The sequence below is a fragment of the Chelonia mydas genome, chromosome 11 (assembly GCF_015237465.2).
Source record: "Chelonia mydas isolate rCheMyd1 chromosome 11, rCheMyd1.pri.v2, whole genome shotgun sequence".
In the NCBI taxonomy this organism is placed as follows: domain Eukaryota; kingdom Metazoa; phylum Chordata; order Testudines; family Cheloniidae; genus Chelonia; species Chelonia mydas.
Genome location: NC_051251.2, coordinates 32,464,683 through 32,488,713, shown reverse-complemented (window position 1 = coordinate 32,488,713; position 24,031 = coordinate 32,464,683). Strand labels below are relative to the sequence as shown.

The 24,031-nt window shown below is 42.1% G+C and overlaps 1 protein-coding gene and 1 long non-coding RNA gene across 12 annotated transcripts in view; one reads left to right on the top strand and one right to left on the bottom strand.

Moving 5' to 3' along the window:
- Positions 1 to 3,416, bottom strand: part of MARCHF7 (membrane associated ring-CH-type finger 7) — a 34,833-nt gene extending 31,417 nt beyond the window's left edge. For 5 of the 10 annotated variants that reach the window (XR_005227240.2, XR_005227241.2, XR_005227239.2 and 2 more), the window contains exon 1: positions 2,770 to 2,833. Coding sequence is in view for 1 of the 10 variants with exons in the window: in XM_037911866.2 (XP_037767794.2) it covers positions 2,770 to 2,841; positions 3,277 to 3,278 (74 nt within the window). In the remaining 9 variants the exon portion in view is untranslated. Of the gene's footprint in view, positions 1 to 2,345; positions 2,500 to 2,769; positions 2,842 to 3,276 lie in introns of those variants that run through there. The other 5 variants (XM_043525175.1, XM_037911868.2, XM_037911866.2 and 2 more) reach the window with 4 other exon arrangements.
- On the top strand, positions 1,492 to 21,678 carry LOC114018701. Of its 2 annotated transcripts, XR_006284822.1 has the most exons (4): positions 1,492 to 2,035; positions 3,380 to 3,587; positions 13,878 to 13,977; positions 16,353 to 21,678. It is a non-coding gene; the product is annotated as an uncharacterized LOC114018701 (long non-coding RNA). The 2 variants fall into 2 exon arrangements; XR_003563974.3 differs by lacking the exon at positions 13,878 to 13,977 and having other exon boundaries at positions 1,495 to 2,035.
- The last annotated feature ends 2,353 nt before the right edge of the window (positions 21,679 to 24,031 follow it).

The window sequence follows — 24,031 nt, the reverse complement described above, 5'->3', positions numbered from 1 at the left end:
AGCCAATTAATAATTTGGTAGACTATGCGCTAAAAACTAGCAATTGGATATGCACCAAAATTTAAGTGTTAGCTTTCCCGAACTTTGTTTTAGAAGCCCATAGACTGGTCTCTGAGGAAGAAGTGCTTAATCCCCAGGAAGACTGACAGTTGTCAAAGTCCACACCAAACAAAAAGGCATGGAGCATTTGATACTTTTGTCACTACAAGTAAACTCCTAGGCCAAACCGCAGCCACTGGGATGAGCCTCATAAAATGCACAGAAGTTGGGACAGTGTTCAGACAGTTTTGCAGAAGAGCCACTGCAGATTTTACTGAGAGGGACGTACTATGTTCTCAGCACAATCCCAAAAATCATTACATATTAAAATGAATGAGAAACTAGATGAATGGTGCAAGGATCTACTACTGAATTGGCAGAGTGGTGTGCTCTTATGATGTCCAGTTCTGAAAAATATGGGGTACATCCCTAACTGAATGGACATGAAAAGATGATTTTCATGGATAACTGTTTTCCTTACTTTAATAAAGTACTTTCAATATTAGAAGTAACCTCTAGGACTGTCATAAGAAAGTGGTAAGAGATATTAAATTTGATGAGAGTTGCTGTAGCTTCTCTAAATCCCATTGCCTCCTAAACACTTAAGTGTAGCAAAGGGGTAAAAGATGCCGTCGTTTCTCCTTCAACTCCAGTACTGGCAAGCCAAGAAGACACTGTCTCACCCTTCTCACAATCCATCAGTGCCTCTGGGTATAGTACAAAAGGACAACCAGGCTTAAGAGTCTACCAGTTCACCAGAGAAGAGATGGAGAGGATAGGGGCTGGCACTGACTTGGAGCCTCTCCAGTCATCAGCTCCAGGAAGGGAAGGAGAAAATGAGCACTTCAGCTTGGTGTTTCAAGAACAATCTTTCTGCCCCACCACAGGGAGACGTGGGAGTCAGGGGGCCAAGGAAAGAAGCAATGCTTATGGGTCCTGCAATTTTAGCTTGGAAGCATGTGATGAGGGGACCACCTCAGATTTTAAGTAATAGAAAATTCAAGTAATTTTTCTGGAACTGTGATAGCTAGGAAAAAGAAAAATCATGATCCAAGCACACTCTAAAGATTTAAAAACAGAAGGCAAAAATATTTCTAAAGCTACTGGGATTTTTGGAGAATCTTACTAATGACTTTTGAACACTTGGACTTTGCAGTACTGAATAGGATCAGGGTTGGTGCTGGTTCATCATTGGGGTGCTAAAATCAGAAGCTGTTTTTAATCAGAAGAGAATCCGGCTGAGAGGGAAAAAACGCATTTCCCTGTGTCTTACAGCTGCCAGAGGCCCATTCTGCAGATCAGATGACCACTAAGACCTTCCTTAACTTACACCAGTTCTGAAGGGCCACTGCAGCACTACACAATAGAAGTGTGCATATGCCCCTTCTGCCATCAGTGTGATCCCAAAATACTTCATGTGGAGGGGGTGCATACAGCCAGCATCCCTACCTCTCTGCCTGTTAGGAAGGTCTCTGCCTCAGGAGTTTGGGGAGTGGGGGAGAAGGGAGGAAGAAGTGTCTCTTATGGATGGTTTATGTTCCCTTTGCTTTGGGATATGACCCTTCCTAAAGTTCCCTCCAGCAACTAGTTCTGGCATGGTGGGACCCACAACAAGGCAATGAACAATTCCCCTTCAACAGCCATTCTGCCCCCCCTTCCCGTCTTCTGTCTTAGTGGTGGTAATGGGGAGGAGAAGAAACAATTGGGACTTCTATACAGATATAGAATTGATTAACTCTATGAGCCCTCCCAGACCACTCAGTCCACCGGGGTCAAGTTTCCACCACACACTCACTCAGGAAGGTGCGGCTACTCCCCCAGCCCTGTCAGGAGAGGGAACAGGGCAACTCCCTAGGCCCAGCGGAGAGAAAGGGGAGGGATCATGCCGGGAGCGAGCCTGCGCTGCTCAGCAAGCCCGATCAGGGGCTGGCCTGGTGTTGGGGGCCCAGGCTGAAGCGGTTCGGAGGGTGGCACGGGCAGGGCTGATCCACACCTGGTGAGCTGGGGACAGAGGGTGTGGAAGAGTCAGAGCTGGTGGCGGAGGGGGGGGCTGGTTGTTCGTGCCTCACCCCAAGCCTGGCAGGGTGGGCGGGACAGCGGGCGACAAAGAGGCTGAGTCTCTCCGGGCCAGGTAGAGACCTGGCTGCTCTGCGGCCCGCCCGGGCCTGCTCCTCAGGCTGTGGCGGCTCCTGCCGCCACAGCCCAGAGACAAGATGGATATTGCGGGCCTCAACCTCCGCCAATGTCCCCGCAGCCAGGCAGGGGGAGCCCCACACACCGAGCCACTCCTTCTGTCCCCTACTCACCCGAGCCCGCGTCTCCTCTCGTCCCAGACACCCCCCGCTGCGGGCGGCCCAGCCGCCTCCGCCTGCAGAACTCACAATGGCGACAGCTCCGAGTCGCCAGTCATAGCCCCGCTGACGCCCCACCTCTTCTCCGGCTCTCGCGAGAACGGGCGGGAGAGGCCGTTTCGGCCGCTATGCGTCTTTTTGGCTCTGTCCCCTCGCCGCATCTGGCAGCGCCGCGCCACTCGGCAGAGGAGGAAAGAGTCCCCAGCGCCGACCCCCTCCTCTCCCGTTACCACAATCGGGGCGGGGGGGCGGCGGTTTCCAATCGATCTCCCTCCAGCCCCCTGCGTTATTGCTCCAAGAGATGGAGTCCAGATGCCCCTCTTCCTCCCACCCCATGGTACGCGTGATGAACGCTCAAAAGGGACGGTCCCAAACTTACTCTGCGTCCTGTCTCCCCACCGAAGAAGGTATCACCGTGCTGGGGCCCAGCACCACCTTAGTGCTGCTGTCCCTAGGGTTCAAAAGTCATGAATCAAACACCACACTATTATAATAGCCTCACGGAATTAAAACCAAACCCACGCTTTCTCTGCCCCGAGTCTTTAGGGACAAGCCATCCCAAGCCCTTGGAGGGGTGTGATTATTTCAGGTTCAAAATTCAACCTTTAAATCACACAAATGTGGGCCTCCATGGCCTGCAGTGTAGGGAAGTTCTCTCACTCTCTGGCTTCTAGGGTTGGAGAGTTGCCACGCTGCCCTTCCCCATTCCCCCTTACCTCAACCCGCCTCCCAGCCCGTTCCTGTTTCTCTCCCTGCCCCATCTACTTCCCAGCCCCACTTACACTCCCTCTGCATGCTCGTCCACATGCACTTGTTCCCTATATTTTCCCTTTCCTCCCACCAACTCCTGCCCCCTCATTTTGACTCTGCTTCTTTAGCACATTACATCTCCTCAGTCTCTTCCAGTCCAACAGAGCTGGTCAAATATTTCTGTAATTCAAAACTGACCAAAACCAAATTTCACAACGTCTGTTTTGTTTTTCAACCAGCCCTACCGTCCAGATTCCTAAACGGAGAGCCCAGAGGGTGGCAGTATTCCCTGTAGGCAGCTTGGCTTCAGTCCCGCAGCGAACAAGAGGAGGGGGCAGCACTCGTTCCTAAAGGCAGCCTCACTTCATTCCGCAGAGCTGCATGGAAACGGATGTCGTTTTAACCGAAGGCGGAGACTTTCACTTTGTACTATTGTCCTACTATAAAGTAATAAGAGATGGCAGCCATTTTGATTAAGGGCAAAAGTTCACAAGATTTGTCAAATCAGCAGACTGAGAAGCTGTGAAGCATAAAATCATGATGGTCCTTGGGATAACATTGAGGGAGCTGGCAGCTTTGCACTTTCCCCCATTCTTAGTATCACCACACCAAAGAAGACCACTCCCTGGTTTTTGACTAGAACGCCTGGTGGAAAGGGACCCTGGCGGCTCTGATCAGAAGTGCTGACCGAGCTGTTAAAAGTCCGGTCGGTGGCACAGCAGGGCTAAGGCAGACTCCCTGCCGTGGCTCCACGCGCGCCCAAGCAGCGGCATGACACCCCCCGCCCCCAGCTCCTAGGCTTAGGGGCAGCCAGGTAGGCTCCGCATGCTGCCCTGGCCCCAAGCACCCCTCCGCAGTTCCCATTGGCCAGGAATTGTGGCCAATGGGAGCTGCAGGGGCAGTGCCTGCAGAGAGGGCAGCACACAGAGCTGCCTGGCTGCATCTCCATGTTGGAGCCAGAGTGGGGACATGCTGCTGCTTCCAGGAGCTGCTTGAGGTAAGCGACACCCAGAGCCTGCACCTCCTCCCTTGCCCCAATCCCCTGTCCCAGCCCTGAAACCCCTCCTGCCTTCTGAACCCCTCAGCCCTAGCCTGGAGCCCCCTCCTGCACCCCAAACCCTTCATCCTAAGCCTCAGCCCTCCCGGGCCCCAACCCCCTGCCCCAGCCCTGATCTCCCTCCTGCTGTCAAAGCCCTCAGTCCCAGCCCAGAGCACTCTCCTACACCCCAAACCCCTCATCCCCAGCCCCACCCCAGAGTCTGCACCTACAGCCAGAGCCCTCACACCCCCCCGCATCCCAAGCTGTACCCCAGCCCAGAGCCCCTCCCACACTCTGAACCCCCACAGCCCAGAGCCCCCTCCTGCACCCCAAATCCTTCATCCCCAACCCCACACCAGAGTCCTCACCCCCATCCAGAGCCCTCACCCCCCTGCACTCCAACCCGCAGCCCGAGCCCAGTGAAAACGAGTGAGTTAGTGAGGGTGAGGAGAGCAAGCAACAGAGGGAGGGGGGATGGAGTGAGTGAGGGGCAGGGCCTCGGAGGAGGGGCGTGGCAAGGGTGTTCAATTTTGTGTGAGCAGAAAGTTGGCAACCCTACAGGTGAGTCCTGAGAGAGTGGGGAGACAGCGACTGGCAGGGGGTGGAGCGGGGGCGATCGAGCAATGGGGTGGGAGGGTATAGTGTCTGGTTTTAAGAAATTGGAAAGTTGGCATCCCTACTTGTGAGTCACAACCTCTGTAATAGCTCAGCAATGCCTTGACTTCCAGTTGTGCCATTGGCATAAGCCCTAATCTCTTTCACTCTGTTTTACCACTGTTTCAAGCTCCAGCATTGCCTCTGCCCCAGACTCTATCTTTGCCATCTCTATAGCTCAGGACTTTCCCAAACCACTACACTTCCAGTACTCTGGACTCCACCCTCACACAGATAGAATAAAGGGTGAGCAATGGTAGTGATGCAGGTCTATCAAATCACTTCACTCTGTAACCCATTCACCTTCCTAAGTGCAATCTTCACCTGCATTTGGACTATGAACAGGGTCTGTTTTCTGACTTTCATCCTCAGAGAAACAGAGAGGAGAGGACTAAGGGTGTAGAAATGCAAGAAAAAAATAGTGGTGGAGAGAGGTTGGCACAAAGGAGAAAGAGAGAAAGAAAACACTTAATGCAAGAACAAATATAGCGGAAAGGGCTAAACTAAAAAAGAAAAACTTGAATAAATTGGAGGGTTTTAGAGAAAATATATCAAATGAAACATTCCAATAGGATGAAAAATATATAGGAAAATTTCCTGAGGGAAATGGGCATTGAAAGAAACAAGGAAAGATACATGGAGGCAGGCATACAGGGAAAAGTGGAGATTAGGAAGAGGGAAGAAAAGGGGAATGTAGTGATTTATTTTTAAAAATTAATTAGAGATCATAGCATACAAAATTTTTAATCTATTGATTAAATGTAATTTGAAAGTTTTTAGCAGCACCAAAAATCTGAAAAACGTTCCAAGTTTGAACAAAGAGATAATTAATTCTTCTCAAGACTCAAAACCCCTTTGAATATGGTAGATCACAATTCTTTTCCTTTTTTGAAAAGTTAACATACAATATATGGTTGGCCTGTCACAGAGCTAAGGGCTGCTCAGAAACTCAGTCTTACCATCGCTATTAAAGTCATGAGACTTCAATTTGAAGCATCCCAGACTCATGACCATAGTACCATTGAATGCACCCTCAGCAACATTGTACCACAGCCAAAAGAGAATTTACCATTACATCAGAGAGAATGTGTCTAAGCTACTAGCATTGCAACTTTTAGAAGTTTGTCCAATGGATCATACGCCTCCCTTACAATGTTACGTAGCACAAGCACATTAGCTTAATCATGACATGCCAATACATCACAATATAAAACTCAAGATAGCATGAGGGAGGAAAAGATAAAATGATGTTCTATTACAATATCACCACATTGCACCACATTGAATGTGATTTAGAATCTGCCCCAAGGATTATGCCAGAAATTTGGGGATGGTCTCCAGTGCTAATCAAAAAGCCTAAAGTAGCAGTGTGTTTACAGGTGGTTAGGTGACAGGTTGAGGGAACCTCCATCCCATTGCCTTCTTTAAAAGTCTTTGAAACAAGAGGAAGGAAATTCATCACAGAGACTATTTTTATTAAGTATTGATTGATTTATTAAGCTCTAAACACTTGTCTCACTGTCTATGTTGCAGTAAGGAAAATGACACTTCATTTTGTATGCCTGCTAACAGGGAAATAACTTGTTCTTCTGTGTTCAAATGGGACAGCGCAGACCAGTCAGTATTATGTCCTACCTACACTTTTGTAAAGTTTTGACTGGGAGCAAAGATGAAGGAGTCAACAGTGCAGGTACTGTTTTCATCCATCCTCCTAGTTGAGAGTAACGGCCCAGGCCGGGACACTCACATCCTGGAGATTAATACATGGCTGTGCAGATGGTGTCAAAAGGAGGGGTTTGGCTTCCTTGACCAAGCAGCACTGTTCCATAAAGGAAGAAGAGACGGCATCCACCTGACCTGGCAGGGGAAGAGCATCTTTGGACACTGACTCACCAAACTAGTGAGGAAGGAGGACTTTAAATTAGGTTCAAAGGGAGCAGGTGACAAAAACCCACAGGAAGGATTTAAAAAAGGTGACCTTGACAGAGTGCTGGAAGTTGGAGGGGAAATGGTAAAGTACAATTCATAGATTCATAGATATTAATGTCAGAAGGGACCATTATGATCATCTAGTCTTACCTCCTGCACAATGCAGGCACAGAATCTCACCCACCCACTCCTGCAATAAACCTCTGACCTATGTCTGAGCTATGGAAGTCCTCAAATCATGGTTGAAAGACTTCAAGGGTCAAAGGAGCAACAAGGGGGGGAATTTGCTTAACATCTTAAATGTCTAAACACAAATGCAAGGAGTAGAGGGAACAAAGAGGAAGACCTGAAGGTCTTAGTACACAACCTAAATTATTACTTAATTGACATCATTGAGACATGGTGAGATAAATCTCATGACTAGAATATTGGTATAAAGCAGTGGTTTTCAACCTTTTTTTCATTTGTGGACCCCTAAAACATTTGAAATGGAGGTGTGGACCCCTTTAGAAATCTTAGACATAGTCTGCAGACCCCCAGGAGTCCACGAATCACAGGCTCAAAACCACTGTTCTATGGTAACAACACCCTTTTGTGGACCCCTTAGACATAGTCTGTGGACTCCCAGGGGTCCACAGACCAAAGGTTGAAAAACACTGGTATAGAGGGCTATAGTTTGTTCAGGAAGGACAGGCAGGGAAAAAAGGGAGAAGGTGTTGCATTATACATCAAGAATGTATTCACTTGTTCTGAGTTCCAGAAGAAGGTGAGAGACAGACCAGCTGAAAGTTTCTGAGTGAAGATAAAAGAGGAAAAATTCTAGGGTGACATCATGGTAGGGCTCTACAGTAGACCACCAAATCAGGAGGGGGAGGTGAACGAGGCACTTCTAGAACAAATAACAGAAATATCCAAAACACAAGATCTGTAGTAATGGGAGAGTTTGACTACTCAGACATCTGTTAGAAATGTAACTTGGCAAAACATAAAATATCCATTACGTCCTTGTAATGTATTGGGGACAACTTCTTGTTTCAGAAGATGGAGGAAGTAACCGGGCAACAGCTATTTTAGACTTGATTCTGACTAACAGGAAGGAATTGGTTATGAATTTGAAGGTTGAAGGCAATTTGGGTGAAAGTGATCATGAAATGGTAGATTTCATGAGTCTAAGGAAAGGAAGGAGTGAGAGTAACAGAATAAGGACAATGGACTTCAAAAGAGCAGACTTTAACAAACTCAGAGAACTGGTAGGTAGGGTCCATGGAGAAGAATATCTAAGGGAAAGAGGAATTAAGGCGAGCTGACAGTTTTTCAAAGAGACAATATTAACAGCAAAATAGTAAACTATTCCAATGTGAATAGTAAGAGGCTAATATGACTTCATCAGAGATCTTTAATTACCTGAAAATCAGAAAGGAATCCTACAAAAATGTGGACATATGGACAAATTGGTAAGGATGACTACAAAAGAATACTGCAAACATGTAGGGACAAAATCAGAAAGGCTAAGGCAAAAAATGAATTACACCTAAAAAGGGACATAAGAGGCAATAAGGAGTTCTATAAATACATTTGGAGTAAGGGAAAGAAGAAAAGTGTAAGTAAACTGTCTAGTGGGGAAGTGGAGTAGATAACAGATGACAACAAGAAGGCTGAGGTATTTAAGACCATTTTGCATCAGTCTTCACAAAAATGGTTAATTGGGACCAGATGCTTAATACAATTAATATTAATAACAACGGGGAAGGAACCAGCCAGAATAAGGAAAAAACAGGTAAAATAATATTTAGATAATTGAGATTAATTCAAGTTGACAGGGCCTGATGAAATACACCCCAGCCTACTTAAGAACTAACTGACGCAATCTCAGAATCATTAGTAAGGCTAAGTTTTTGTCACTGATATTTTTTAGTAAAAGTCATGGACAGGTCACGGGCAATAAACAAAAATTCACGGCAGCCCCTGACCTGTCCCTAACTTTCACTGAAAATATCCCTGACAAAAGGGGTAGGTGGGTTCAGCACCCACTGCTGCGGGGGCTCCCAGATCCCTCACTGTTGCAGTGCCTGGGAGCTCCGGAGTCCCCATACCCTGGGGCTGGGCTGTTGCGGGGTCCCCTCGCCCTGGGCAGCTGGTAGTTTCAGGGTCCACTGGCTGCAGCTGCGGCTGGGCAGCTGTGGGGAGTCCCACCTGCCACCCACCATGGCTGGGCAGCTGTGTGGGCTGGCCACAGCCCCAGGGCAGAAAATGTCACAGAGGTCAATGGAAGTCACAGATTCTGGGACTTCCGGGGCATAATCGTAGCCTTAATCATTAGCAATTATCTTTGAGAATTCATGGAGGGTGGGTGAGTCCCAGATGACTGGAGAAGAGCAAACATAATATCTATCTTTAAAAAGGGGAACAAAACAGACCTGGAAAATTATAGACCAGTCAGCCTAACTTCGATACCTGGAAAAAATTATTAAATAACCCATTTATAAGCACCTAGAGGACAACAGGGTGGTAAGTAATAGCCAACACTTACTTCTCAAGAACAAATCATGCCAGACCAACCTTATTTCTTTCTTTGACAGGGTTACTGGCCTAATGGATGGAGGGAAGCAGTAGTTGTGATATCTTGATTTTAATAAGGTTTTTGGCACAGTCCCACATGACATTCTTCCAAGCAAACTAGGGAAATGTGGTCTATCTGAAAGTATTATAAGGTGGATACACAACTGGTTGAAAAACCATACTTAGAGTAGTTATCAGTGGTTCATTGTCAAACTGGGAGGATGTTTCTCCTGGAGGTCCCACAGGGGTCAGGCCTGGGTCTGCTACTAATCACTATTTTAATTAATTATTTGAATAATGGAGTGGAGAGTAGGCGTATAAAATTTGTGGATGACACCACTTGGGAAGGTGGTTGCAAGCACTTTGGAGGACACTTTTAGAATTTAAAATCATAGAATCATAGAATATCAAGGTTGGAAGGGACCTCAAGAGGTCATCTAGTCCAACCCCCTGCTCAAAGCAGGGCCAATCCCCAATTTTTGCCCCAGATCCCTAAATGGCCCCCTCAAGGATTGAACTCAAAACCCTGGGTTTAGCAGGCCAATGCTCAAACCACTGAGCTATCCCTCCCCCCCAAATGACCTTGATAAATTGGGGAATTGGTCTGAAATGGACAAAATAAAATGCAAAGTACTCCATATAGGAAGGAAAATGAAATGCACAAAGGCAAGACAGGGAATAAGTGGCTATGCAGTAGTACTGGAGAAAGGATCTGGGGGTTATAATGGATCACAAATTGAATATGAGTCAACAATGTGATGCAGATGCAAAAAGGCTAATATTATTCTGGGGTATATTAACATGAGTGTCATATCCAAGGCATGGGAGGTAATTTTTCCACTATACTAAGGTGAGGCCATAGCTGGAGTATTGTGTTCAGTTTTGAGCACCACACTTTAAGAAAGGTGTGGACAAATTGGAGAGAGTCAAGAGGACAGCAATAAAAATGATAAAAGGTTTAGAAAACCTGACCTATGGGGAACGATTAAAGAAACTGGGTATGTTTAGTCTTAAGAAAAAAGACTGATGGGGGACCTGAAAACAGTCTTCAGATATGTAAAAGTTGTTATAGAAAGGATGGTGATAAGTTGTTCTCCATGAGCACTGAAGGTAGGACAAGAAGTAATCAGCTTTATCTGCAGCAAGGAAAATTTAGATTAGATATTGGGGAAAATTTTCCCAAATATAGCGACAGATAAGTACTGGACTAGGCTCCTAAGGGAGGTTGTGGAATCCTTGTAATTAGAGGTTTTTAAAACCAGATTAGAAAAACACCTGTCAGGGATGGTCTAAGTCACCTTTTTAAGCACAAGATCACTTTTTGAATTTAAGTGCAACCCAGGATCTACCTCAAAGAAAATGTAGAAATAACAGTAATTACACAAACCCAATCACTGTTGCCCCACCACTGCCCTGAGGCCACATCTCTGCACCACCCCTTCTGTGATGCCCTGCCCCGCTCATTCCCAGCCAATGGGAGTTGCGGGGGTGGTGCCTTCAGGCGAGGGGAGCGCATGGAGACCCCTTGCCCCTCCCCCCCAGGAGCCGCTGCCGGACATGCAGGCCACTTCTGGGAGCAATACGGGGCCAGGGCAGGCAGGGAGCCTGCCTTAGCCCTCCTGCGCCGCCAGACTGGTAGCGGCCGATCTCCCGGTTTGGCTGCAGGAGGGTTGGTGACCCTAGCCTGTGACTGAGATCAACTGAAAGAGGCTCCACAATCGACCAGTCGATTACAATCTACCGGTTGGTGACCACTGGTCTAGGTATACCAGGTCCTGCTTCAGCACTGGCAGATGGACTAGATGACCTCTTAAAGTTCCTCCCAGCCCTATATTTCTATGATTCTATCATTTTCGCTGACCTGTGCTGATTGGCCTTTTGCACCAAACATGTCCCTTTCCGTCTCTTAACCTCAGCATTACTCCACACCTGACCTCTTGCCCTCTTCTCCCTTGTCCTGTTTCCTTTGCTCCCCTTCCCTTCCGTGATCCATTTCCATTCCCTTTTCTTTCCAAATAGCTGACCCCCTCCTAATTAATCCCACACCCAGAAAAAGGAACTAACATAACATTTACTGCCATCACATTGTTCACTCAGCTTGTGCGTTATAGCCATTCCCCCACCCTGTGTCTGTTGTGTCTATTTAGTCTGTAAACTCTTCAGGGCAGAGACTGTCTACTACTCTCTGTTTGTACAATGCCTGGCACAATAGGGTCCCCATCTTGGTTGGTCTGTAGGCACTACTGCAATAAACCCAATTAATAGTAATAATACAAATTCACTTCTGATAAACACCTGGTGGAGCCAATTTCCAAAGTGCTTCTGTCTGTCACATCTCCAGGACAAGCTGTGAATATGTTTTGGGTAGAGGGCACTGAGCTCTCTCCTTTTTATGCAATTTGGATTGTTTGTTCATCCAAATGAAATGTAGATGCTTATTAAATATTTTAAATACTTTTAGATCATTTAAGGTAGGATTTAATTCTGGAACTTCTGGTTTCAGTAAAAACAATGAGGCATTCTTGTGGCACCTTAGAGACTAACATGTATTTGGGCATAAGCTTTTGTTGACTAGAACCCACTTCATCAGATGCATGGAGTGGAAAATACAGGAGCAGGTATAAATATGTGCAAAGATGGAAGTTGCCGTACCACGTGTGAGGTCAGTCTAACGAGACAATTCAATTAACAGTAGGATACCAACTGAGGAAAAATAACTTTTGTAGTGATAATGAGAATGGCCTATTTCAAACAGTCGACAAGAAGGTGTGAGTAACAGTAGGGGGAAATTAGGTTTAGGTTTTGTAATGACCCAACCACTCCCAGTCTTTATTCAGGCCTAATTTGATAGTGTCCGGTTTGCAAATTAATTCCAGTTCTGCAGTTTCACGTTGGAGTCTGTTTCTGAAGTTTTTTTGTTGAAGAATTGCCATTTTTAGGTCTGTTATTGAGTGACCAGGGAGATTGAAGTGTTCTGCTACTGGTTTTTGAATATTATAATTCCTGATGTCAGATTTGTGTCCATTTATTCTTTTGCGTAAAGACTGTCCGGTTTGGCCAATGTACATGGCAGAGAGGCATTGCTGGCACATGGTGGCATATATCACATTGGTAGATGTGCAGGTGAACGAACCCCTGATGGTGTGGCTGATGTGGTTAGGTCCTATGACGGTGTCCCTTAAATAGATATGTGGACAGAGTTGGCACCGGGGTTTGTTGCAGGGTTTGGTTCCTGAGTTCGTGTTTTTGTTGTGTGGTGTGTAAACCTAATTTCCTCCATACTAATTTCCCCCTACTGTTACTCCTCCCTTGAATTGTCTCGTTAGACTGACCTCACACTTGGTAAGGCAACTCCCATCTTTTCATGTATTTATACCTGCTCCTGTATTTTCCACTCCATGCATCTAATGAAGTGGGTTCTAGCCCACAAAAGCTTATGCCCAAATAAATTTATTAGTCTGTAAGATGCCACAAGGACTCCTCGTTGTTTTTGCTGATACAGACTAACACGTCTACCACTCTGAAACCAGTTTCAGTGAGTAACATTAGCAATTTAGACCCAATCCTGAAAACAATTATGCACATACTTAACTTTATACATGAGTAGGCCCATTGACTTTGGTGGCACAATTCACGTTTGTAAAGTTAAGCACATGTAGGAACAGGACCTTAATGAGCAGGAGACAACGTAGCCTACTGTTAAGGAGACGCATCTTAGGTCCATAATGCTACTCCTTCAGTCTTTCAATATTTGACTGATTCAGCTATAGTGCAGAGCACACACTGCCAGCTCTGTGTGTGTGACAGCAGAAGAGGGGGTGCAGAGAAGTAGCAGGTTGAAGATTTGGGGTATGCCCCAAATCTTGCTGAGTCATAGATTAGTGGAGTCTAAAATCATCCCCTTGTATTGTTGTTTGGTGTATGAATGCTAAGGTTACATGTGACTTTTGTATTCCTCTCTTCATTTTATCAATTTTTAAAAAAACAAATGCTATAAAATAATCTTTTTGACTGTCACTAGTAATAATACTAACAAAATTAGACCAATCACAAAGACAAAATAATTTACAGCACATCTGTTAATAGTTAAATAAACTATTATGGTGCTGTTAGTAAGGCATGTTACATAATTCCAACGGGAAAAATTTTCCATTTATTAAATACATATGTCCAAACTTTATTTTATATCTAGGATTTTGCTGCTGAAGATTCAGGAAAATAAGTATTTTTAGTAAGATCAAAGTTACTGCTTCCAAAGATTTTCCCTCAACTAAAATTGATATAGGACGCTTTGAAACAAAAACCTTTCAAACCTTATCAAAATCAAGGTGACATAGGTTAGTCCCAGAAGTATCTCAGTCTCGTAGGATAAAATATTGCAATGTGTGTGCCTATTTTATAAATGTGTTCTGCTTATGACTTGTTTCTTTTTCACTATCTGAAAACATTATAACTCAGTGTTTCTTGATAACTAATCTTCTTTTTAAGACAATATAAATGTTCATTTCAATCTGTTACATGTTAAAAGCAACCAGAAAGTGTCCTTTTTTTCCCAGTGCCCTTTTTGCTTCACAAGTGTGCATGGAAGAGGAAGTCATTCAAAAGCACGTTGTATACTTAATAGTGGATTAAACTACTCCCCCAATAATTCTTCAGGTAAAGGAACAGAAGGATCATAATCCTCTGTTTCTTTTTCTAATCCTAAAATATGATGGTTGGAGAGTCTTGACATATTCTCCAGAGACCCCAACCTATGATGTAATGAAGTATTATCTTAATGTGCCTGCTAATATTTTAGAGCTATTCAAATACATCTTAATTTGGTCCTGTTCTTTAATAGGATAATTGATCCCTTTTCAGTGGTTCTATTAGTATTTCCAGGTTTTTTAATTCTTGGGAATACAACAGCTAGTTTTTTATTCATCATTTTAAAAAGCTGGTTGTAAAGTCCTTCATGTTATGTCCACTTTCCTAGAAGACACAGAGCCTAAACCTGTATGCAGGCTAGATCCTCATGTGGTGCGGACCACAGCCTCTGACAATAAATTAGTCACTGAGGAATCTTTATCTTCACTGCTAATTTTCAGTTTAATATATTGATCAAGTTGCTTCTGTTGCTTTATCTTCTCAGATGACCTGTATTCTCTCTGACTCATTTTTGCCAAGATAACAAGTCTCTCTTGTAATGCCAAAGTAAATATAAAAAACACAGATGAAGTTACACAACACACAAATATTAAAAACAAAAAATCCCTGGGACTCCAATAATGTCACATTAAAAAATAGGAAACCTTGATCCTTCCTTAAAAATACCTTTCATAGATAACTGTATCAAATAAATGTTAAATCTACAAATTATAGAACATCTTTAAATAGGACAAAATAGTTAAGATTATAAGATAGGCATTTTATACAAATAAAGCTAACAGCTGAAAATTATAAGCATCAGAAAGAAAATACAGGCTTGTTCACATAGCAGTCCTTTGTTTAAAGCATCCTGCCCTGTTGATATCCTCAATAGGGATGACAGTGCTCCCAGACATATTTGGAGAGCAGATTAGGGAGCAGTGCTGTTACAGCAGTGTCCTCTATGAAACCTCCTTTTGCTTGTAATATCCTCAATAAGGAGGCAGTGATCTCAGCTGCTGGTGAAGAAAGGCCTATGTGGCAGTCAAGTTCTATTAGCTAATACTCACATGAGCAGTGAAAAGTTCTCCTTTGGAACTGAAAATGTCCCTGTTTGCTTTCAGTCAGGAAGTTATTGTTCTATTGTTGGAAGCCTAAAAAAATCTATTCAACTTTGTTATGTCTGGATCAAAAACAACTGCACAAAAACATTTTTAACTTGATATCCATGAGGAGGAAGTCTCTTAGTTACATATGAAAAAAATATCTATAGTTATACATTTGTAAACAAATAATTTCTGGACTTGTTCAATAGCGTACTAAGATTTTTAGCAAAGTCCATTCAGGCCCTGCAATTTACAGCATTATGTAAAGAGGTGGAGAGTAGTTCTCCCTTCCCATTCTCATCAGCATGTTGGCATAGTGTCCAGTGACAGGGTAATTATTGTTATTGTATTTGTAGTTAAAGGTTGAGAATTTGGGTGCTAAGGAGATGAGGAAGTGGGAGGAATGAGGCTCCCAAATTGTAAGTAGCACAAACAGAGAGAGTTATTGTGGTTTTTCTGTAATTGAAATACTGACAGCTCTGCAGGAAAATTAATGCTTTATTTTTTATTTCCTTCATTTATAGTTTGTCCATCATCTACATATCTTGACACATAGTGCTAAATTACAATAAACAGCTGTTTCCAACAACTGATACAAATCATACCTCCCACTACCTCTTTCCCCCTACCATTCAAAAGATAAATGCTCCTTGTTAGAAGCCCAAATAAGAAAAACTTAAAGTAAACTTTTTAAAGTAGACTGTTTTTAAAAATGAAAAGAACTGAGTGTTTCCTTCCTTTTTGCACATAAAGTACCTAAGAAATCCAACATTAAGGGAGGCGGCATGGTCTAGTAGATTGGACACAGGACTAGGAAGCCACTCATGACTTCTCGTCTTAACTGTGTCATAAATTAATTTTATGTCATTGGGCAAATCATTTAACCAGTTTATGGGCCACTTGTTATGTTGCCCTGTGCAATGCAGACATAGCCAGGTTAAGGTAAATTGTTAATTAAATTAAAAGTGTAGGAAATGAAAATATCTTGTTCTCCCACAGTTGTAGCTGGTCCCTTTGTCCCAGAGTTTTAAAGGTTTTTAATAGTTGCTGTGCTCAGCATTGTAGCTCCTAAATCTCATTTTCAAAAGGGATATAGGCATTTAGAAGCTTAAATCCCATTTACAGTAAATGAGTTAGGCTCCTAAATAAATTAGGCATCTCAATGCTGAGCAAAGCAATGCCAAAATATCTTAAAAATCTAGGCCTTTGTGATTATATGTAGAACGTTGCTCATTTTAATGCATTAGGGACAAATTCTGCACTAATTTGCACACTCTTCAACTCCTTTTGGCTTTGTAGAGGTTTCATGAAAAGTATTATTGTCCCATTGTACATATGGAAAACTGAGCCAGAGAGAGATGTCCCAGGCCACGGAGGAGTGTTACAACTGGAACTTCAACTCAGTGATTCTTGTATCCCAGCTCTGCGCTCACTAGACAATTGACCAGATTCTCTTCTGTGTCCATTTTATACTGGGTGCAGCAGAGAAAGGAGAGATTATCAAGGAACTGGTTACAACTCTCTTATTCTCTGCACAATTTAGAGCACTTGTGGCTGTTCCAAACTGCACCGGCTGTCTTTGATCTTTTGAAGTGCTTTCCACTCCAACCACTCCACCTCAACTGGCAGGCCTCTCCATGCCTCCGACATCCACTATAGCAAGAGCTGCAGGGTGAAAATGTAGAAGGCTCCGATGGCTCTATATCTGCTGGGAATCCCTTATACTGGGAGTATTTCCACCTGGAGTGATCTTGAAGATTCATCTACCTTTACGCCTCTTGAACCGTGCAAAGGAAGCAGAGTGGACCAAAGCATGTAGATCATTGCCTCTGTGTAAATTGCAAGCTCAGCATAACTTGATAGTAAAAACTGAGGCCTGCCATTCTTGCAGTTTTTCCAGTACTACCACACTGCGAAGTACACATGAGGCAGTCTTACACTATTTCCAATAAAGAAATACTTAGAATTCTGCAAGGAGGGCAGTTTTAGAGTATTCACGTTATCCAAGGGTATTGCCATGTTTGTTCATCACCATTTATTCTGAGAGAACTGCATATGATTATGACTGATGGAAAGGAAAAATCCCAGTGGGCTGAAATGTTGGGTCTTTGTTAGTATTGGGGTGACAAATTATTTAGGTCATTTTTTAAAATCTGCCAACCACAAATTGTTCAGTGTATGTGCAAAACTTAAAATAATAAGTAAATAACGTACAAATTGTCTCCATGCCAACAAAGAACAATCTTAGATATCAGTTCTAAAATACATTTCAGCACCCACTCCCTCCCCAGTAAAATCTGGGTAAAGTCTTGCAGCATACTCTGAAGGTCCTCAAATCTGGACTCAAGCAAACTGTGTGGGAAAGTGAATTCCAGAGTCAAGGGCCCCACATCAAGAGCAACTACTGCTTTGGGTCTTGGCTGTTCACAACTGCTACAGAATCATGTAAGGAGAGCAGCAGTGACACAGGTAGCTATAGTCAATTTCACTTAAGGATTTACAGGTTAGAACCAATGCCTTATAATCCACCTATAAATCAGTCAGTAGCCAGTGTACAGGAGTAATGCAGTACTGATTAATAAATGGGCAGTCACAATCTGCATTAGCTAATTTCTGGATGTTTGAAGATATAGCCTCTTGTACAGCACATTACAATAATCCAACTTTAAGATGAAAAAGGCATGGACGACCCTATGAAGATCTGTATCTAAAATGAAAGGTCACAACCTTTTTGCAAAGAGGAAACAATAAAAAGCATTATTGGGAAACACTGCTACTTGAACTTCCAACAAAAACCCTTAGGTTGCAAGCCTGTGTAACAAACAGCAGGTATACCCATTCAGTGAGTGTTAGCCTGCGTACACTCCTCCAAAGCTATTAGATACTAGCCGAGTCACTCAATTACACCAGCTGGTCAGAAAAGATAATGCTATAAAGCTGTATTTTATCTGCATATTGGAGTCCATGTTGCCTCACTAGCCCTTTTAAAGAGGGATGGGAAATACTCCAGTAGATTTGTCCTTGAAAATATTGATCCTGCTGGGAGATGCTTATATGAGGGAGCTAGAATTTGAAGCAAAGAAGCTCTAGATTCTGGTCTCAGTGTCCTGAGATAAGGATCCTAGATGCAGCCAAGCACAAGGAGATGGCTTGAGATGAACTATGTTATCTCTTTGTTAATAAAATCAGATCACAGGATGGGAATGAAATGTGACTCCACACAGCATGTAGACTGTCTTTTAAAACATTGGGGAAGTCATCTCTTCACATTCCGCTAATGGTCCCATGCATATATTGATCAGAAGGGATGACAGACTAGCACCTGGCCTTTTAATGGTTCTGTTTGTTTCTTTCAGAGAGTGCCAAAAGGGGGTAATAACTTCAGATAAATTCCAGATCAGATAGCTTCTTAGGAGGATGCAGTGGTGTCTCTCAATGAGATAGTATAGATGCTTGGTGGAGAAAGATACAGCTAAACCAGGAGCCACACATCAGGAATCTTGACTTTAATGTTTTTAAGGTGTCTGAGGAAATGTCAATGAAAAGACAAGAGAGTGAGATAGAACAGGAGGAAAGAAACACTGGGGCAGAAAATAACACAACAAGGGAAGGAAATACATGCCTTTGTGGTGCTGCTAATTAGATATCCCCACTGCTGAACTGAGGACTGGATGTCATGATAATGTGATGACTTTCAGCACTCACAGGTGAAAACAAAGTTCCTTAAACAAGAGCAAGGCCAGAGAGCCTTCCTCTCAGGAAGAAAGTCCTTTAGATAAGTCAAGATGCGTTGCAGTGTTGGTAGGTTGGGGGATGAGCGGGGGGGATGTAAGGTGGGATGAAAGGGAGAGCTGAACTGAACTGATTATTTTTCAAAGTCTCTTTTTAGGAAACTCCAAAAGGGAGAAAGTGGGTGCCATAGTTCATCCCCCTCACTATTTTGTTCACCAACTAGGCCTAATATCTGTCACATTAATTTTAGTCTATTAACTTCTGGTTCTATATAATCTGTTTTCACCAAGCATAATGCCAACAGTACTTGTTGTATATCAACATGGCCTTTTTGGTTTAGACTCATCCAGCTTCTTTGCCTGCTTCTCTTGCACTTGTTAAACATTCAGTGTCGTAAATTATTTGACCTATTTTTCATGGTTATTGTAACATCTAATGAATTTTTATATACACTATACATTTGAGCTCACAATAGATGTACACTTTGTGGGCCCAATAGTCACAATAGACCATCCCTCTTGTCTACATTGAACAGATGTAGACAGTGAAGGGGGGCAGTAGTACTTCTGATGTCTTGGTACTCCAGGAAACTGGTAGGGCTGTGCCCCATGGAAGAAAATCTGTCCTGGATTTTCACCCCAGCTCTTTGAGGACAGTGATTACTGAGATCACTCCTTCCCTTAGTGTGCATCCATTTTGAAGTAATTTACCCAGTGGTCTACAGGATTATGCTAAGAACCTTTTCCCATGGAGAGTCAGTCCTTTCCCTTTATGAAAAATGAATTGATAGGTTCTTTTGTTTCATGTATTTCTTTATTTTAGATTTAAAACTTGATTTCCAAATTACAAAAAATAATTCAAAATATCAAATTTTCTTTAATTGTTTTGCTGTCTAGAATTACCTAATATTTTCAGTATTGTTTATATTTTCATATATAAACTACATATTACAATATTTCCATTTACATAATGTAAAATTATTTACATATCTCTCAAAATTCCTCACTGAATCTCTGAATCTCTTTCTACACAATCTAAATAGTCAGTCTAACTCATACATAACATTAGTTTAATAAGGAAAAAAACTAATTGTGTAATAAAATTTTGAGTCTCCTTATTTAGCTCATTTTATCTGCTTATTAAACATGTTCAGTGCTTAACATTATTAACAAATGTATTACTTCCAGATATAATCAAGGAAGGGTATGGATACAAGCTATATAAATAAGACATTAACATAGCTGGAAATAGCTGCTTTCTATATAAATGTTTGTTGGACAGATAAGAGATTTACTTCAATGTTACAGAAACACTCACATTTTTCAAGCTACTTTTCAAATTATCCTTATTATTAACAGAAAAACTTGTTAGTGTTTTGACTGTTGACTTATCTATAGTTGGCAGAAAGCCATAGAAAGAAAATACACAACAGACTATTAGCATTTCTACCCCTCATTAAAAGGTTTAAAAGGGAAAAAAAATCTATAGACTAAACCTAAAAATGTAGTAATACTTTTCTCCTAAACCAACCAAATGTGGGAGAAAATGCTCCTACAATAGGAGCAACTCTCAGATATTGAATAGCAGCTTCTAGGGGCCTATTTAGAAGACTTTTGTGTGATTACTATGCTGAACAAAATGTGGAATTTAAGCTGTTGTTAAATGCAGATAAAGGTCAGAGAGCAGGATCTCCACAAACTGTGATTTGCAATATTTCTAACTTCCTTTATCCACAGAAGGAATGTGCAGTGCTAAAACTAGGCAGAATCAATGCAAAATAAGGTATTCCTGGCAACCATGAGGTATTTACTGCTGTTAACAAAGAGCAGCATACAAATGTGTTCGAAACTCAGACACAGACAACTGTTGGAAAAGAATCCCAGAATAGTATTCATTTTACGTCAACTTGCTAGTGAAAGGGATATAATCTGTCATTTTTATTTAGGAAGTTTCTTTCTCACTGCTGCTGCAGCTTTTTCTCATCCGTTCATGTTTAGCGTGTATAAACAGTTTGGTTAATCAAAACCACTCACAGACCTAAATAATGTTACAGACCTAAATAATGTTACAGACCCTATGCTTTCTACATGTTAACAGACCTGTCCCATTAACTCCTATTATGTCTCAGAAAATGTATGTAGGCATTCTTTATCTAAATCAGCAGCAAAACAGAGTGAGTGGCAATACAATTACATATTTACCAGACTATATTAAAAGTGCACATATTAATTATGTTTTCTGTGAGATGTATATGCTAACTGTATAGGTGCATATACCCTGACATGAATTACAGAATTGTTCACATTTTTCTAGTTTCCAAATGCAGCTATTGCTATCCTACACATACTCTTCAGTTTTCAGTGAAAATCTAGTATTATATACAGTGTTTGAGGCTGGAATGATTTCTGGTATTGGGATTGATCCTGCAACTTTCACTCAAGTGAGTAAGCCAAATGTATGAAATTAGTTCTATTAGAACTTTCATGTGAATAAGAAAGTTGCAGATTTTTCACCCATATTTATCATTTGCCTAATTCTCCTTGAGTTTACATGACTTGACCCTTCGGCCATTCTTTTCAGTGTTGATTTTAACTCTCAAAACTGTATACTTGACTAATTGGCAACTGAATATCAAACTTGTCTAATGGGTATTGATAGTCTCTGTAAACATGTACAAGAGTAAGCGATACACCCTGTGACGTTCATCATAACACACCCAGACATAACTGGTTTGTATTGCAGCATTGTATAAAGATTCTATGTATGACAGGTATACGGTAGTTGGTCAGCCATATTGGGGCATGTCATAAATATAAAGGAAAGGGTAAACACCTTTAACTCCCTCCTGGCCAGAGGAAAAACCCTTTCACCTGTAAAGGGTTAAGAAGCTAAGATAACCTCGCTGGCACCTGACCAAAATGACCAATGAGGAGACAAGATACTTTCAAAGCTGGAGGGGGGGGAAACTCTGTCTGTGTTGTCTTTTGCCGGGACCAGAGCAGGAATGCAGATCAGAACTCCTGTAAAGGGTTAATAAGCAATCTAGTTAGATATGTGTTAGATTCTGTTTTGTTTAAATGGCTGATAAAATAAGTTGTGCTGAATGGAATGTATATTCCTGTTTTTGTGTCTTTTTGTAACTTAAGGTTTTGCCTAGAGGGATTCTCTATGTTTTCGCAAAAAGAAAAGGAGTACTTGTGGCACCTTAGAGACTAACCAATTTATTTGAGCATAAGCTTTCGTGAGCTACAGCTCACTTCATCGGATGCATCCGATGAAGTGAGCTGTAGCTCACGAAAGCTTATGCTCAAATAAATTGGTTAGTCTCTAAGGTGCCACAAGTACTCCTTTTCTTTTTACGAATACAGACTAACACGGCTGTTACTCTGAAACCTGTCTCTATGTTTTGAATCTGATTACCTTGTAAGGTATTTACCATCCTGATTTTATTGAGGTGATTCTTTTACTTTTTCTTTAATTAAAATTCTTCTTTTAAGAACCTGATTGCTTTTTCATTGTTCTTAAGATCCAAGGGTTTGGGTCTGTGTTCACCTATGCAAATTGGTGAGGATTTTTATCAAGCCTTCCCCAGGAAAGGGGGTGTAGGGCTTGGGGGGATTTTGGAGGGGAAAGACGTTTCCAAGTCGGCTCTTTCCCTGTTATATTTGTTAGACGCTTGGCGGTGGCAGCAATAAAGTCCAGGGACAAAAGGTAAAATAGTTTGTACCTTGGGGAAGTTTTAACCTAAGCTGGTAAAAATAAGCTTAGGGGGGTTTTCATGCAGGTCCCCACATCTGTACCCTAGACTTCAGAGTGGGGAAGGAACCTTGACATGGTGGTAGAGGTGGGATTGGGGACCTGCATGAAAAACCCCCAACTGTAGAGCATACAGCAAGTTTATGACTTAATATGTCAAGCCAATTCCATTTAGTGATAACAAAATTATAATACTTTATTTTGGATTCCAGTGCAGACAAAATTGCAGTTTAAACCCATGTTGAACAGACATAAGTGCTTTGTAATGAGGTTTAGTACACTGGGAATCTAGCGATAATATCCTTTAGCCTCATCTACAGTAGGACAAGGTAGAGTCCAGTTTTGAGTTTTCCTTGGGTTGAAAATCTCTCTGCAGCTGCAGCACAATGTGCTTTCAGAGGTTGTTGGAAACAAAATAGACACACAGAGACCTGATTCGCTTTCCATAACACCAGTTTTATGCCTGTGGAACTCCCTTGATTTTAACTGAATTATAACAATATAAAACTGTTTTAACAAAGTGGAAAATCACATCCATTGTATTGAATTTACTTTGGAGGCTAGTCTTAACTTTGGGTATGTGAAGAATGGATGTCTCTAGCATACTTTTGCACCAGAACAGATGGGAAGTTCAGTCCGTGGCAGATGATGTGGTTTATCTAGTCTTCCAACTCCCATATATATAAATGAGTAAAATTAACAAAACATTGTAAAAAGTGGGGATAAAGCAAATGGGTGTGCCCACAACTAAAAAAATGTAATTTAAACCATTCAAGCAAACAATGTACCATGCAATATTTAGCCTCGAATGGCACAAAAGTGTTTAATTTAGGCAATGGGTGTATTGGTGTGGTAACCACTAAAAAACGTGTATTTTTTTAAAGTATAACCAAAAAAGGCCTAATTAAGTCATGTAAATGTAATGTAACAAAGGTCATTATTAATAAAATTATTTATCAAGGTCCTCTATTTAAAAAAAAAAAATTTAAAAACCAAAAAATGTAAACTGGTCCTTTAATTTAAAAATACATTAAAAACAATAAAAAAATTAATAAAAGCAAACAATTACAATTACAGGCAATATGTAATGTATATCCCAAGACAGGGACTAGCGCTGGAGTGGAACAGATAAGGCTTGATTTATGCATTTCCTCCAAACACATTTAAGAACATTTTTCCAGCACAGATACATCTCTTTATACACAACCTGTACATATATCACAATAATATTCCTGACCAGTGCATCACCGTTTACATATGATGCCTTACAAGATACTTTTTGGATAGATGTTATGACAACAGTGTTTTGAGGGTAGTGAGTATGGTAGGCCTGATATGAGTTACAATACAGTGGGCTTTCTGCCAGTGGGCATTAAGGGAAAGGCTCTTAGAATCACACCTGCATTCAGCATCTCTCTTTGTGAATGAAACATAGTGACAGTGTCTGAGCTGTGAGTTCTCTGCAGTGCAGCATCTGGCAGCATGAGCCA